At 40.0% G+C, this 15,359-nt stretch overlaps 3 protein-coding genes across 3 annotated transcripts; 1 reads left to right on the forward strand and 2 right to left on the reverse strand.

Annotated features, from left to right (window-relative positions):
* Positions 1-997: 997 nt before the first annotated feature.
* Positions 998-2,700, forward strand: LOC145455409 (BBSome complex member BBS4-like). Its single transcript, XM_080333376.1, has one exon. The coding sequence runs from the start codon at positions 1,065-1,067 to the stop codon at positions 2,607-2,609; it is 1,545 nt and encodes a 514-aa protein (XP_080189502.1). The 5' UTR covers positions 998-1,064; the 3' UTR covers positions 2,610-2,700.
* A 2,478-nt stretch (positions 2,701-5,178) lies between these two features.
* On the reverse strand, positions 5,179-8,444 carry LOC145455411 (V-type proton ATPase subunit F-like). The gene is made up of 2 exons (XM_080333377.1): positions 7,332-8,444; positions 5,179-6,428 (listed from the first exon to the last, which is right to left on the reverse strand). The coding sequence occupies exon 2, from the start codon at positions 5,693-5,695 to the stop codon at positions 5,333-5,335; it is 363 nt and encodes a 120-aa protein (XP_080189503.1). The 5' UTR covers positions 5,696-6,428; positions 7,332-8,444; the 3' UTR covers positions 5,179-5,332.
* Positions 8,445-9,997: 1,553 nt separating this feature from the next.
* LOC145455412 (kelch-like protein 25) lies at positions 9,998-12,142 on the reverse strand. The gene has a single exon (XM_080333378.1). It carries the CDS (start codon positions 12,106-12,108, stop codon positions 10,495-10,497), a length of 1,614 nt encoding a protein of 537 aa, XP_080189504.1. The 5' UTR covers positions 12,109-12,142; the 3' UTR covers positions 9,998-10,494.
* Positions 12,143-15,359: the final 3,217 nt, after the last annotated feature.

The following is a 15,359-nucleotide window of genomic DNA, read 5'->3' on the forward strand; positions in this document are numbered from 1 at the left end:
AATAAACTGTTCTAGAGGATTAGCACAGAATTATGTGAAAAGGAAAGTACAGTATTCAGGTCGATCTATCAATAATTTCATCAGTCAGATCAAACACCACAAGATTGTGATGCAATGAAAGTCAATCAATGACAATCTTGTGACATATTGATTTGATAAAAAATTTATTTAAATGATGATGATGGATAATGAACTCAAACCCTGGCCTATGTATTAGGGTTACCATATTTTGGAAAGAGAGCACTTTTTCAAAATCTTCAGACTTGCAATACTGGAGGAAAATCCTAAAAAATGTTAAATTTTTCAGAATTCGTGGTCGGTTGACTAAAAAAAAAGTCAGAAATACAGTTTTTCTTTCACATCATCACTTGATTCACTTAAAAAAAGGTCAATTTTCCGGCTCAGCTCCCGAAATAGCCGCCGGAGCGTTACTACAGTGTTTATTTACTGTATCTCAGTCGAATTTTGCCCTATATTTAACCAAAAATTTCAATAAGGAGGACAAAATCTCCAAAAAGAGGACATTTGGGCGTCCTCCGAGGACACTTTCACAAAAGAGGACAAATCCTCTTAAAAGAAGACGTATGGTAACTCTGCTATATATATATATAAATGAATGCTGTGTTAAGAACTATATACTGTTGCACACACAATGAGAAGTATAATGAACAACTATCAAAACATGGACAGGCGATAAGGCAGTCGATATCTGGCAATCCCAATACACTTGGTTTTCATCCAGCAGAAGCTTTTTGTAGCAAATAATGTGACGAATTTAGACTTCGAATTACATCGTAAACAATAATACAAAATGACAATAGTTGAATATGCTTGCAAAATTATCCTAAGGCATATCGATCATCATTCAATGCAATTACTGTAATTATAATCTTATATAGCCTAACTACTAATAATAATTTTATATCACAATTCTTTTATGAACTACATTTCGTGTACTCGTACTGCATCCAATCAATCTTTTATCTGTCATGTAAAACTCATTTTTCCAATGTCCATGTTCTTTCTCTTATTTAGATCAATATCAGTTGGGCTTCTATCTTATCATGACTGAAAACAGTGCCAGTCCTCCAGGCGAGCCAGCAGATTCCGATCAGCCTCCATTGCCCATTCCGAAGCCAAAGCCGCGTCCGAAAAAACAAACTGATCTCCCGGTCATAGAAAGGCGAAATTGGCTCATCCACCAGCACTTCATTCGAAAAGAATTGGAATCCTGCAAGCAGCTGATCCGAGAGCAACTCATTGAAACCGGCGGGGAATGCACCTACGCTTTGTACGTCCAAAGCATGATAGCCAGAAGCGAGGGTCACATCACAGACTCTACCGAGCTGCTACAGGCTTGCGACAAACTACAGACAAACAGCCCGGAAATATTGAAGCAAATCGGAAGGAATTTATTTCTTGTCGGAAAATACAAGGAAGCGATAGCCTGCTACTCAAAAGCTTCCGATCGTTCGGTCCATCGAGATTGGGAGATTTCGCACCAATTAGGCGTGTGTTATTTACAAATGAAGCGTTACGACAAGGCGGAAGAATGTCTCAAAGAAGCTTTAGATTCTAGCAAGCACGACGTTACCTATTCGACTTTGGCGAACATGTATTTAGAACAAAACCATATCGAGAAAGCGATGGACTTGTTGAAAGATGCTACTACCTTCGCACCTGAGAATTTAGATATATTGACTACCCTCGGTCTGTTGTATTTGCGCCAAGGAAACTTCCACGAATCTTTCAAGCTTCTCGGACAAGCAATGACATTCGACCCCGAAAACTACAAGGCGATTCTAGCAGCAGGATCGTTAATGCAAGTGCATGGAGACTTTGACGTCGCTTTAACGAAATACAGAGTGTCCGCCCACAAAGCCCCAGAGAGCGCACCGCTCTGGAATAATATCGCGATGTGCTTTTACGGAAAGAAAAAATATGTCGCCGCAGTCACTTGTTTGAAGCGGGCCACCTACCTGGCGCCTTTCGATTGGAAGATTCTCTATAATCTCTCTCTTTTGCATCTCACGATGCAGCAGTATGCGAGTGCTTTTCAATTTGGGAGCGCTGCATTGAAGTTGAAGAGCAAGAATGCTAGTATATACATGCTCGTCGGTATTGCTTTGAGTCATCTTGGTGAGATCGAGAATGCCCGTAAGTCGTACCAGGAATCGTATAAACTCGACCCGAACAATGCTTATCTTCTTCTAAACTACGCCGTTTTTCTGCATCGAAATAATGACAACAGACAGTGCTTGAGACTTATACAGGAATTGGAGAAGGTCGCGAAGTCCCGGAGCGATTTGAAGCAGGACAAAGAACTGCAGGACACGGCGAAAACTTTGAGTGCCGCGCTGCAAGTTGGCGATAGACTCGTAGCAGATGAGAAAAAGACAAAGGAGAAAAAGAAAGGCTCCAAGGGCTCAAAACAATCTTCGAATCAAGTCAGCCTCGACAAGGAAGATGCAGCCAACAGTGAACGTAATGAAAAACCCAACACCGATTTGCCATCCCTACCCAGCGTCCCTCGCGGCAGGTTGCCGGCCCTGGAGATACAAAGCAACCCTTCAGAAATTCGGAAAAATATTCCCGAACCTTTGGGGTGATGCGTTCAATAGTTCCGTCATTTGTCGTTACGAAGGTGGTGAAATTCTGTGCACAGAGTATTTATGTAAAGTATATTTTCGTAAACGTGCATATGTATCGTTGTAATGAAATCCCTCAAGCATCATTTCACTCGCTACCTCAGCGGTTACCACCTGGCGGGTCGCATGTAGCCTGCTAGGACATATACTGGATGAAAACAGGTCATGGAAATGGTGTATTGAATGACGAAGCAATATCGTGGAACCTTTGCCTTCAGATATTGCTATGTTTTGGCCGACGGCACCTATCCAGTTGGAAAATTGGCCAATTTTATCTGGTAAATGTCTGCTTCCGAACTGTGATGATATCTAACGCATCAATTAGACTGGGTATCTTTTAGTTTTATAATGGAAGCAGGCTGCTTGTATTGATGTGGATCGGTCTGTTGTTTTGCATGGTTGTAATGACTCGAGTCATTTTCTCAAAACACGGAAATGACTCGACTTGAGTCAATCAGATTATTGACTCGACTTGGACTCAAGTCATTGTGCATGACTCGAACCCAGTCATATGACTCGAGACTTAGACGGCCAAAACCAACATTTATTTGTAATTTCGAAGAATAATAAAGGAACCACCCTATTGGTATTTTGTCTATTGGTTCTGGTACTTGATAATGCAACCAGAAACTGCTGAAAGGAAAATCAGTATACTATAAATGCGAACCATTCGATATCCCCAAACGGAGTTATAAAAAGTGGGTCTACAAGTTTAACTGGAAACTAAGCAGTCAACACAATGACTTGGACTCGAGTCATAATACCATGGCTCGGATTCGACTTTCTGCTCGCTGACTTGGACTTGACTCGGTGGTGAGTTGAAAATGACTCGACTTGAATCGAGTCGGGACTTTAAAAGAAATAGACTTGTGACTTGGTTAAAACCCTGTTGTTTTGTTTCAGACATTTACGCGATGATGCAGTTGAATGACGTGAAATCGCTAAATTAGTTTGTAACAATGATCTAATGTGGATGTGGCACAGAACTGATTCGGTAACTGACAACATGACCCAGTCAACCTCAACTATCTTAGCAGTGTAGTTAGTTGTCTAAAATCCACACTCGACCCATTCCAGAGTCGATCATGGCCTGGTTCAGCATGAACAGGATGGTGGGTAAAGTGGGTAGAGGTGATAATTATATTTATTTTTGCTGAAATTTGGCATTGCACCGTATTTTTTCCTCCATCAATTTTCTAGCCGGAGTACCAAATTTCACAATTCGATGTAATTAGCAGATAAAAGGATGTGGAAATGAACGAGTACAGACCATCAATGTAACGGCCAGCTGATATTATTGCCCTATGAACGGTATTCGATCTGGACCTTTCGGCTGTCTATCATCTCATGGTATCACGGTATTTGATCTGATGAAATTCTTGGATTACGGACCAACGCATTCATTCTCCTCCTTGTAGTCATCCTTCATTGGGTCTTTCTCTAACCAATAGGAAGGGTGACGCAGTGAAGGAGCCCAGATAGATGTCGGACACTTCGATACATGCTACCAAAGGTGGCCAGTACAAACTACTTCTATTATTCCTCTACTTGCAGTAGCCTACTTACTCAAGTTGATCAAATTTTTGGGTATGTCCACTTTGTCATATTTTGTGACTTTTGCTTCTTGCAGTTTTTCATGTGGGAGTATTATGTACTCCCAATAAGAGATTGAGACCAAGACTTAAATTCGGCTGTTTTTGCTAGCAATTCATAATTTTCGTCATGCATATTGCATATATGAAGTGACCAATTTCTTTCTGCAAAAGTCTCGGTCTATGTAATTTATGTAGCGGTTTTGTGGTTCATGTGTGCAATTTCAGGCCATGACAGTTTCATCACAATAAAAATAGCTCAGCAAAACACTTGGAAATATACGATCAGTTGCCTTCCTAATCGCACCAAGCGGAAATGTAGTATACTTCTTCATATCGTTCATCAATAACTGCGGGCCTTGGAAGGGCGCGATACCATCACATTTTCTGAAAATGGCACTCGGCTTGAACAAAGTGTAGAACCACTGTTAGAAGATAGCTTGGTAGAATCCTTGTAATGTTGAAAATATATATCCATCCGCAGGGGAATGTATACATTGTATAGCAATTAGCAACGCAAACGCAGCTCTCTGCATTGTATTATGACTACCCTCTGTGTGCCACAGCTACAGCGACTCAACCGCACTTGTGCCGATGACAACAGATTAACCAGATGTGTCAACTCCTATATTAACCGGAGGTGGTCAAAGTAGTCATCGTCACTACTCAAGTAGAAGTTACGCCGAAATTTCTACTCAAGTAGAAGTAGGAGTGGTGGTTCACAAGTAAGTAAGTAGGTATTCTACGCCTATTTTTGCCTACAAAACTGTCAAGTAGAAGTAGTCTAAAATCATAACTACTTAAAAAGTAGTGTGAGTAGGCAAAATCTACTTCAAGTACTTCAAAAAGCAGAAGTACTTCGTTACTGACCACCTCTGATATTAACAGGCAGTTTCCTATTATCACACTAAGCAAGAGCAGGTTACAACTCCAAAGCATTGCACGATAATGTCACAAACTTTATTGCACATGCAAATAACAACAACACTTTCAATACTGATACAAAGCAATATCACGGCGATGACATGGTAATTGGATATGATTGACAACGAAAAGATCTATATGCAATTGTGAAGAGGTGGTATGAAAACTTTAACTCGATACATTTGAGTCCTCGGCGTTGGCAATCTCCATGGCTCTACGTTCAACCGCTTCAAATGCCTCCTCGGGTGAGCCTACAGGGGGAATTTCCACTATAATTGGAACCGTCTCGGTGTGCGCGTCGATAACATGACGCACGACATCCGCAATCGGTTGATTGATGACCACGACATCTATGTCTCCCCGGCTCAAGAATATTTTCAGCTGCACCTCAATGTCGGAACTCGGCGTATAATCGTACACAATCATGCCGTTGGGTCGCTCCCACTTGCGATGCTCCCAGCCACCAATAATTAATCCACAAAATGATTCTGCGTTGACGATAGCGGCCAATTCTTTTCCTCTGGAAGCCATTCGAGTTTCGTGATGAAAATGTATTAGGAAAATCTGGAAGACATCGCAAGTCGTTGAAATTTCAACTATCCAATACTCTAAACCGAACAAATCTATCAATGATCCAAATGTGGTTAGTCAGACAGTGAGATTTGCAATTAATTAAGCGTCACAGAAATTATCCAACTAATATGGTCGAGGGGCACTTTATATAAGCGCGAGCAAAATAAGATGATAAAAGGTTGATTGCTAATGATTAAGGTTCAACAACAAATGATCCGACTATATTCCGACAACAAATCATTCGGGTAAAGATAATGAACGACAATCGTCAACAGATACCACCATTTTTATTACACTGTGTGACGTATGACGAAAGCATCGGTGTGTATGGTGTATCAGTACCATTTTCCTAGCGTTTCAAACCAATTGATACAACCTTCAGTAATGCGATACAATGAAAATTAGTCAAAACCACACGGTGGTAAGTCAATCGATCGAACTCCCACCTTATGGCCAGCCAATATAGCAACTGAATTGGAAAATGTGTTGAAAACAGGCACTGACACTCAATCAGAGTTACCATACTTTTAAATATGGAAAGGAGGATACTTTTTAAAAATAATAAATGTTAGTTTTAGGAAATTGAACATAGCTGACTTTGTAATATTTACTGGAAATCTTGTGTTGACTAAAAAAAAAAGTCATCGCTATGATTCGACTCCCGCATTACCCGCTCTAATGGCCACATTACCTATTTTGAATAGTATATTCATATTGAAATGAACCTGAATATTTTCGGCTGACACTCGTCAGGGGTAATCGTCAGCAACTAGCAGAGAAATGGAAAGAACATTGTATATCAACAATCGTATCACAAAATATGACGTCACCAGCATGAAATTTCGTGAATGAGATACCTTGGATTGGCCCCATTTCCACTCGCTTTGAAAAACAATTGATTTCTGCGGTCAGTAAGTGTTACGGCACAGTCAAAACCAATGTGATTTTTACAACAACACAACTGCTCCCTTCAACATGCAAAGACGCTCTCCCTGCACTTCAACAAAGTAATGTAGTGTACGAATATAAGTGCCACTGTGATTGTGGCTACTTGGGAATAACGTCAAAACGTCTGCAGGAACGCATAAACCAACATGTCCCGAGATTCATCAGAACACGTGCTTCACGCTCAGTGACAAGCTCACCCTTAACTCATCCGCTTAAGATTGATGCTGATCGATCAAAGGCCATCAATTCTGCCATCGGCAAACATCTGTTAGATAATCCGATTTGTGCGAATAATTATCGAGACGACCGATTTCGAATCGTAGGGCGAGGCCGTTCACAATTCCATTTGTGTGCCTTGGAGTCGACTTTTATCAAAATACACCAACCAAAACTCTGTCAACAAAAGGAGTTCGTGTACCACCTAAAAATAGTACATTGAACGCTCTCTCATTCACGAAATTTCATGCTGGTGACGTCATATTTTGTGATACGATTGTTGATATACAATGTTCTTTCCATTTCTTTACTAGTTGCTGACGATTACCCCTGACGAGTGTCAGCCGAAAATATTCGGGTTCATTTCAATATGAATACACTATTCAATTGTATATTGAAGTTCTGTACCTCCAAGAAGCTCTTCAATTACCTATTTTGCGTTATTTATGGCTGGTTTCAGTTGACCCTTTTCATTAGCCTAGCTGTAAAGGCGTCTTCGGAGAACATTTTCAATTTCCTGAAAAATAAGGACAGATCATTTTTTTAACAGGATTTGTCCCCTTTTTTGAAAGCATCCTTGGAGGACGCCCAAATTTCCTCTTTTTGAGAATTTTGGTTATATATAAATTTGACTTGGATACAGCAAAGCAAATCAACACTGAAGTAACGCTCTGGGGACTATTTCGGTAGCTGAGCCGGATAGCTGACTTTTTTTTTGTTGTTTAGTCAACTAACGGATAATGTGAAAGAAAAACTGTATTTCGGTAGTTGAGCCGGAAAGTTGACCTTTTTTTTAGTCAACCGACCACGAAGTGTAAAAATTTTTACCATTTATTCAGGATTTGCCTCCGGTATATCAAGTCTGAAAATTTTGAAAAAGTGTTTCAGATTTCCAAAATATGGTAACTCTAACGTATGGTAACCCTACAGTCAATGTGAAATAATCTAAATGGAACACAAACTCTATAATACAACGCTTTGCAGAAAACATACTTTCCCAACTTGCAAATCGATTATAAATCTTATGTTTCATTTCTCTAATTAATGGACAAGCGTTCGCCTCCGTACATTTTGAAATTGAGATTTCAAATAGCAATATATTTTGTAGACCGGCAGGAAAGTTGACACCAACTGGCGGTTGAGAACCAGTTCTAAATGGAAGTCTTATAAAATGAAATCTCAAACCTTTCAAGATGCATCAGATAGATGTGCATTTTGTTACATCCTCTATATTCCAGTGCAGAGGAACTAATTAATTTCAACAATAATCCTGATTTGATACATTAGCCTACTATTTAGAAAAACTTCATTGCCAGTCTTTTCAATGTTGAATTTTACTGAACGGATTCCCAAAAGCACATCGATATGCCATCCATGGTCATCACATCCGTCAGTGATTTCATTTTTGGGATGTATGCACGGATCCTGAGTGACTTTTCACTGTCTCTCCCCAATGAGAATAATTATTCCGTCTAGCTAGAGCAAGAGATAAGAATTTCCTACAACTGAAATTTGGTAACGTAACTAGACATATTGGACAAGTTGTAGGTGACATTGTCGAGTGTTACAGCAGATGCATGGTATTTTTGTTGCTTCAATTTGCCAACTTTACACCAAGTCAAAAACTCTGAATTGAATTTTTGCACTTCTGGTGCTATAGATTTGTCTCTATATCTGCAACCGAATTCGAAGAGACACTCCTCAGCAACAGTCACTGTAGTATTTGCAATAGCATTTGGCAAATTAGGAATGAAGCAGCATTGGTTTTCTGATGAATTGTACCATTCAATCAGTTGGTATAACGGTGATCTTCAGTAATGTAGATGCAATCATTCAAAGCAACCGAAAGTCTCTAATGTCCATTTCCATGCGTTAAGGCATATCAGTCCATGCGCAATCAACATCCACACATTGCATTTTCATTGAGTCATGATCAAGTACAATGATACCAGAATAAAAGGATGCTTCTGATGCCTTGTCGTTTTCTTCATCAAGAATGGACTTCATCACTTACTAGTGACATTCAGTCGACTGAGACCATAGCCTCGCGGGTTCAGTGATGCAGCTTCCCGTGATTCACAGTTGACTAACGCACTACACAAAGTGCCTTGGATTGTCGTTGTTCAATGGTTACTCTCCTTCAACTCAGAAGCAGATACCAGGAAATCCAAATATTCGTCCATTTCTGCAATTGCTCGTAAGTTCTTCATTGCAAAATTATCACTAATCTCAATGAGTCTGGAGCAATCGTAACGATTCGCAATCTCCCAACATTCTCCAGCTACATTGCGATTCCATTGTATTGTCTATACTCCATAATACAGCTAATTTCTCTGATACCTGATACAAATACAGAACAGGCTGCCGTATGAAATATTGCAGACATGACCCTGAGCTACATTCAGAGATACGAAAATAGGCTTTAAAATTATCTCATAGAACAGGGGCCCACAACCTGTTCAAATGACTGGTTATGGGAATATGAATAGGGAGGCGGGCCAACACAGAGTTGAGCAATATGAAGTAGGCCTATACTTTCAGTGGCTTAGCCAGGATGAAAATTTAGAAGAGGAAAACAGCATGTCCACAATGACATCAGAAACAAAGTTGGCGTCACAATGTGTTGAAATTTATTAAAAATAAAATCATGAATACTCCCTCGGTCAATATTAATTATCCGTAGAGCCTTCATACAACTATATTATGATGATGCAGTGCAGCGAAAAATGTTAGGCTGGATCGCAAAAGCTCGTGGGCACTGTGCATATCTGACTTGCGGACTTCACGGCTATCTAGGACTATTCTATTCAAGATATCGCTGGCGGTCTGGAGCTTGCCAAACCTAGTTTTAGAACCAGTATGGCAAATAGGTGCAGAGTTATTTGGTCTATGTGGATTTCCACTCCACCTCCAGCTCCATAACGACGGCAGATTGGACAAATGCATCTCTCCATAATTTTTCCAGACATGCCGCCTGGGAGCATATTATTTTGGCTAAGGTCTTTACATATGACAATGGCATCCCAGTACAAAAATATATTACGCCAGGTCATTTAGCGTCAAGCAGTGCCAAGATATGACTATGCTTTGCCTTCGACTATTCAGAGTATTGATTATTGAAAACAACGGTTGCAGGATCATATTATATATTCTATCACATGCTAATCCCAAGAAGGGTTGCGTCTTGTCAAGCAATGTATGGGAAGAGGACGGGTAGCTTCCATTCCACACAAATTATGGAAACCGAGTGAGCAGCAGCTTTCTAATTGCAATTGCCGCAACCCTCAACCCTGTATATTAGGGGCTGGGTTTTAGGATGACAGCAGCTGATGTGACTTGAACCGTTCACCGGATTGCGAGACCATTACTCTAACCACTGAGTTACGATGGTTGCAAAAAAGTAACATTCAATGAGACGTAAAAAAAATTAACCATCACCAACTTGACTAATTTCTAAATAGCTCTATTAACAACCACTAAAATCCATAGAAAATGTTCAAATGCAGAGGAATTAATTTCAATCAAATGCCTGATTGAATATATAAGCCTACAAGTAAGAGCTACTGAATTTTTAGTCTTTTCGTTACTGAATTTTACTTGAAGACTAGAGCGGATTCACAAGTGAGCATCGATATGCCATCAAGAGTTGCCACATTTGTAAGGGTTTTCGTTTTTGAGTTGTATGCCTGGATTGTTGCAGGCTTTGCACTGTCTCCCCCAACGAGATATATTATTCCATCTAGAGCGAAAGACATGAATTTACAAAGAGTGCATTTTGGTAAAGTCACTAGCTGTGCTGTATTTGAATTCGGACGGAAAATTTCTAAATTTGTGATATAGTGACCAGGTGAACTGATTCCACCAAAAACATAAATGACAATATCGAGTGTTACAGCAGACGCATTGTATCTGTTCTGCTGCAAAAAGCCAGCTTTAGACCAAGTTGAAGATTCTGGATTGAATTTCTGCACCTGTGTTGGTTGACTACCGTTTGGGCGAAGGCCACCAAACTCGAAGAGACTATCCTCGGCAACAGCAACTGCAGTACATCCAACAACAGTCGCACGATTAGGAATGAAGCCCCATTGGTTTTCAGATGGATTGTACCGTTCAATTTGGTTGCTATAATGATTATGTTGCGTAACATAGATGCTATCATTCAAAGCAACTGCAAGTCCCCAATGTCCATTACGTTGTGCAATAGTCTCCCATCTCGCATTGCATTCCTTGTATTTGATGCGATAATTGCTTCCGCCATCCACCAAGGCATACAAGTATTCATCCAGAATCACAACTGAAGAGGTTTTACTTCTCATCTGCTCATGAAGACCCTGCCTCTCAGTCCAGATGCCGTCCTCAACGTCCAGACCTTTTATTTTCATGGACTTATGATCGAAGACAATGATCCTGGAATCCAAGGATGCATCAGATGCCTCGACTTTTTCTTTATCAAGAATAGACTTCAACACAACCTTGAGACATTCATTGGATTCCGAGACTGCAGCCTCGTGATCCACGAGAAACCTTTTGTAAGATAACGGCACTTTCATGAACTCAATATGTTTCATCATACTGAATAGTGACGCGGCTCGTGTTGAGTCATAGTTGATCCAGACCATAAGAGCCTTGCATTTTCCTCGGTCACTCTCATTCAACCCATCAGCAGATAGCAGGAAATCTAAATATTCTGCCTCAATATTTTTGAAATCGTCTGTTTGAGCGATTGCTCGAAAGTTTTGCAATGCAAAGTTATTGCAAACCTCAATGAGTCCGGAGCAATCGTAACGATTCGCAATTTCACGTGTTGCAAAAAATGTTTCACTGCTGATCTCGTTACCCAGCAATATAGCGATACCATTGTATAGTCGATGTAACCTGAGCATATGGGAAACATGCAGTAAATCGCCTTGTGTCTCGTCAGCCACAAAAGCTTTACCAGTGTACATAAATTCAACACATTTACGAATGGAATAAGTATCAGCATCTTGGATTTCTACAATTCCTTCCCGGTGTTCCTTGGTATCATTACTTAGCATCCCGTCGAAGAATTCCGAACTGGCAGCAATTACACATCTATGAACAGGCATGCTCTCTTCTCCAGTCTTAATAATGAAATCACAATACTTGTTTTCTTCCCTGAAAATATTAAATTTCGCAAGTACATCCAATCCATGATCCCTGCTGCTGATATCCAGTTCCCGCTCCATTGAAATGGATGAATTCCTTTGACGTACTGCGACTTACTGTAACAAAGTACTCCAATCTGATGTCTGATATATATAATACAGACTTGCGTTTCAAGAGTTGTTTGGTCAGGTCCTCCTATCTTATCTTATCTTATGATTAGTTAACTATTAATGATTAATAAAGCCTATACACTTATATGAATGACATAGAGTGTGAGTAGGCTACCACATGGAATCTCACAGAGATACTTTCAGGGTCACAAAAATGGGCTTTATCATGTTTTTGAACAAGGGTCAGTACTCTGTTCAAATGACTGGTTTCGGTGCCTTCGTCGAGCAATGAATAGAGTATGGTTATCTATTATTCATGGAAAACTTTAATTTTACACCAATTACGGACAGGCAGTGAACATCAGTTGCCTATTAAAAGTAATTAGTTTTCCAAAAGCTTTTTCATATCGGCAGAATTTTTCCGCGCACATATAAAACTCATCGTCGGAACAAATTCTTATGCAAAACATTGCAGTAGGAGCTCGACACCATGTTAAAAAATTACAGGTCCTTAGAAAGTTTGCTTCGTCACATTTCTAGGAGAGTTCCTGCATTTATAGTCTCTTTCCCAAGCAGTGATAGTATGCTTTCAGCACACGAGTGGTTCGGGTCATACTCCAGCACATTGCTATACAAGTCAATCATACGATAGAATCTCCATAAAGATGCCAACGTTTGTCCTTTGCACAGATATCCATCCAGTAAATTCTGGTGCAGCACTTATCACTGTAATCTAAAGCCTGTTCTTGTCAGCCAAGATCAACAAGAGGAACAACCGTACTTGAGTACTGCCTGAAGTGGAAGAATTGCCTTAAATTTCTATTCAATTACAAGTAGTATTCAGTTGAAAAAAGAAGATCTTTTGAAGCGATTACGAAATTCTAGCAGTAAATCGGAGTTCGAGTTAGGCTCTTTAAAAATTCCAGGGTGCACCCTATCGACTAATGTAAAATAACTAATGACAAATTTGGAAAATCTATTGTTTCGCACACATACAATGCCATTCAAAAAGCGATGCAGACATCACAAAATCATTTTACACTAGCAAAATCCCAAGTATGAATAGTAGCTTAAGTAGTTTTGCTTAAGTGGACGTGGAAATGGTTCAGAAACATAACCACTAGAGTTAGTTTATAAATGTAGTTCAAATAGGCACAATCTACTTGAGTACTCCCAAAAAGTCGAAGTACCTACTTTATTACTGGCCAATGAGAACAGCCTGGCGTCGACCGGGTGTCGTTTCAGCGCTTAAAATGAAATCATCACCTAATATTTTTTCGTAAATCGACAGTTCCGAGTTAACGGAAGCAAGACGCATATTTTCTTCAATCTCATAATCCCATGATTTCAATTTTTCGTCAACCATGGACCTGTGGTTCTGGTTGAAAACTTTCAACAAGTATCGCTTGGCATCTTTGAAACTCCCGTCTTTCAAATACAAATTCCCAATCCTCGCAAGCACCTTCGATATCTTCTCTGGCCATGCTTTTACCCGTTTCCACGGCCTTAATTGCAACATTGTTATACTCTACTTCTTCGAAATACGCTGTGTCCTTGTTGGATAAGGCCATGATTCACGAGTCATGTCGCATCGATCTGTTGTAGCATTCTAAGCTTGTTGCAATTGTTTTATTTTGGTAATGGACATTTCCTTTCTCCTTCTCCAAATGTATGAGTTTGTGTGACTATCCAAGCATAACGGATTGCTAAAGGTGATAGGTTTATGTGTCGTTACAATAAATATATAATTATATATAGATGCTGAGATGTACTTGGCACATTTATCGAAAGTCCTCGGCCCTGAACATTTCTCTTGCCCTAAATAAAATCCAATAATTGGACGGATGTCTGGCGAGTCTTTCGGGGGTATTTTCAGTATAGCTGGAACAGTCTCAGTGTGTGAGTCTGTGATAGACTGGCTGATGAGCATTGAGCATGATCCCGTTGGCACAAGAAGCTTTTCAGCTGCTCCACGATGTTGGAGCTCAGCGTGTCCATATGTCCCACAACCATGAAGTTGGGTTTCCTCGTCTTGCTCCGCTATCCGATTCCGCCGAGAAGAATGCCAGTGATTTGCATGTCAATTTCAGTTTAGTCATAGTAGTGTATTAGGAAAATCTGGAAAACAATTCAAGTGAATGCTGGCAGTGTATGTCGAAAACAAATCAGGGAATTGTAAAGAGTAGTAAAAATGAATGCTTGATAAAACATTGTGTATCAGTATCATTTTATCAGCATTTCTATCAATTCGAGATGTCACAAGCAGTGGAATGCAATGAAAAGAAAGAGTTGATTGGTGGAGTCAATCTATCGAGCTCTCACCCTGGCATGTAAATATTGTCAACAAAAATGGAAGAACGTGTTGAAAAGAGGCACAATAATTGGAAAATGGGCAGCCGATAATAAGGTGTGTTACATTCAACGTAAACATTCAAGGAGATGGAAAAACTGAAATTTTGTCAACATATCTATTCTTCATACAGTTCTCTTACCCACCAGTAAAAACACTGTTCCATATCAATACTTCATGAAATCGAATTTGATACCGCTTATCTTTTCAAATGCTTTAGACTGATGTGTGGTTTTGGCACATCCTCCTACAAACGTTTAAGTCAAGAGAAACCAATTAATATCAAATGCCTGATTGAATATATAATGCCACAATTTCTAGTCCTTTCAATGCTGAATTTTACTAGTTGAAGGCTAGAACGGATTCACAAGTGCGCATCGATATGCCATTCATAGTCACCACATTCGTCAGGGCTTTTGTTTTTGGGTTGTATACACGGATCATTGGCGGCTGTGCACCGTCTCCTCCAACGAGATAAATCATTCCATCTACAGCGTGGCACATTAATTCTTCATGACTTAAGTTTGGCAACGTCACCAGCTCGGTTATATTCAAATTTGGATGAAAAATTTCGAAATTTGTGATATGGAGACCAGGTGAACTGAATCCACCAAAAATATAGATGACATGGTCGAGTGTTACAGCAGACGCGAGGAATCTACCATGCTGCAAAGTTGCCAGCTTCAAACCAAGTTGAAGATTCTGGATTGAATTTCTGCACTTTCTTCACACCTTCACCGTTCGGAAATCTGCCACCTAAGGTAAAGAGACAATCCTCAGTGACAGCCACTGCTGGACATGCAACAACAGTTGTGCGATGAGGAATGAAGCTCCATTGGTTTTCAGATGGATCGTACCGTTCAATTTGATT

Source organism: Botryllus schlosseri, chromosome 14 (genome assembly GCF_051294905.1).
Source record: "Botryllus schlosseri isolate E-star chromosome 14, Bs_hap1, whole genome shotgun sequence".
NCBI classification, from domain to species: domain Eukaryota; kingdom Metazoa; phylum Chordata; class Ascidiacea; order Stolidobranchia; family Styelidae; genus Botryllus; species Botryllus schlosseri.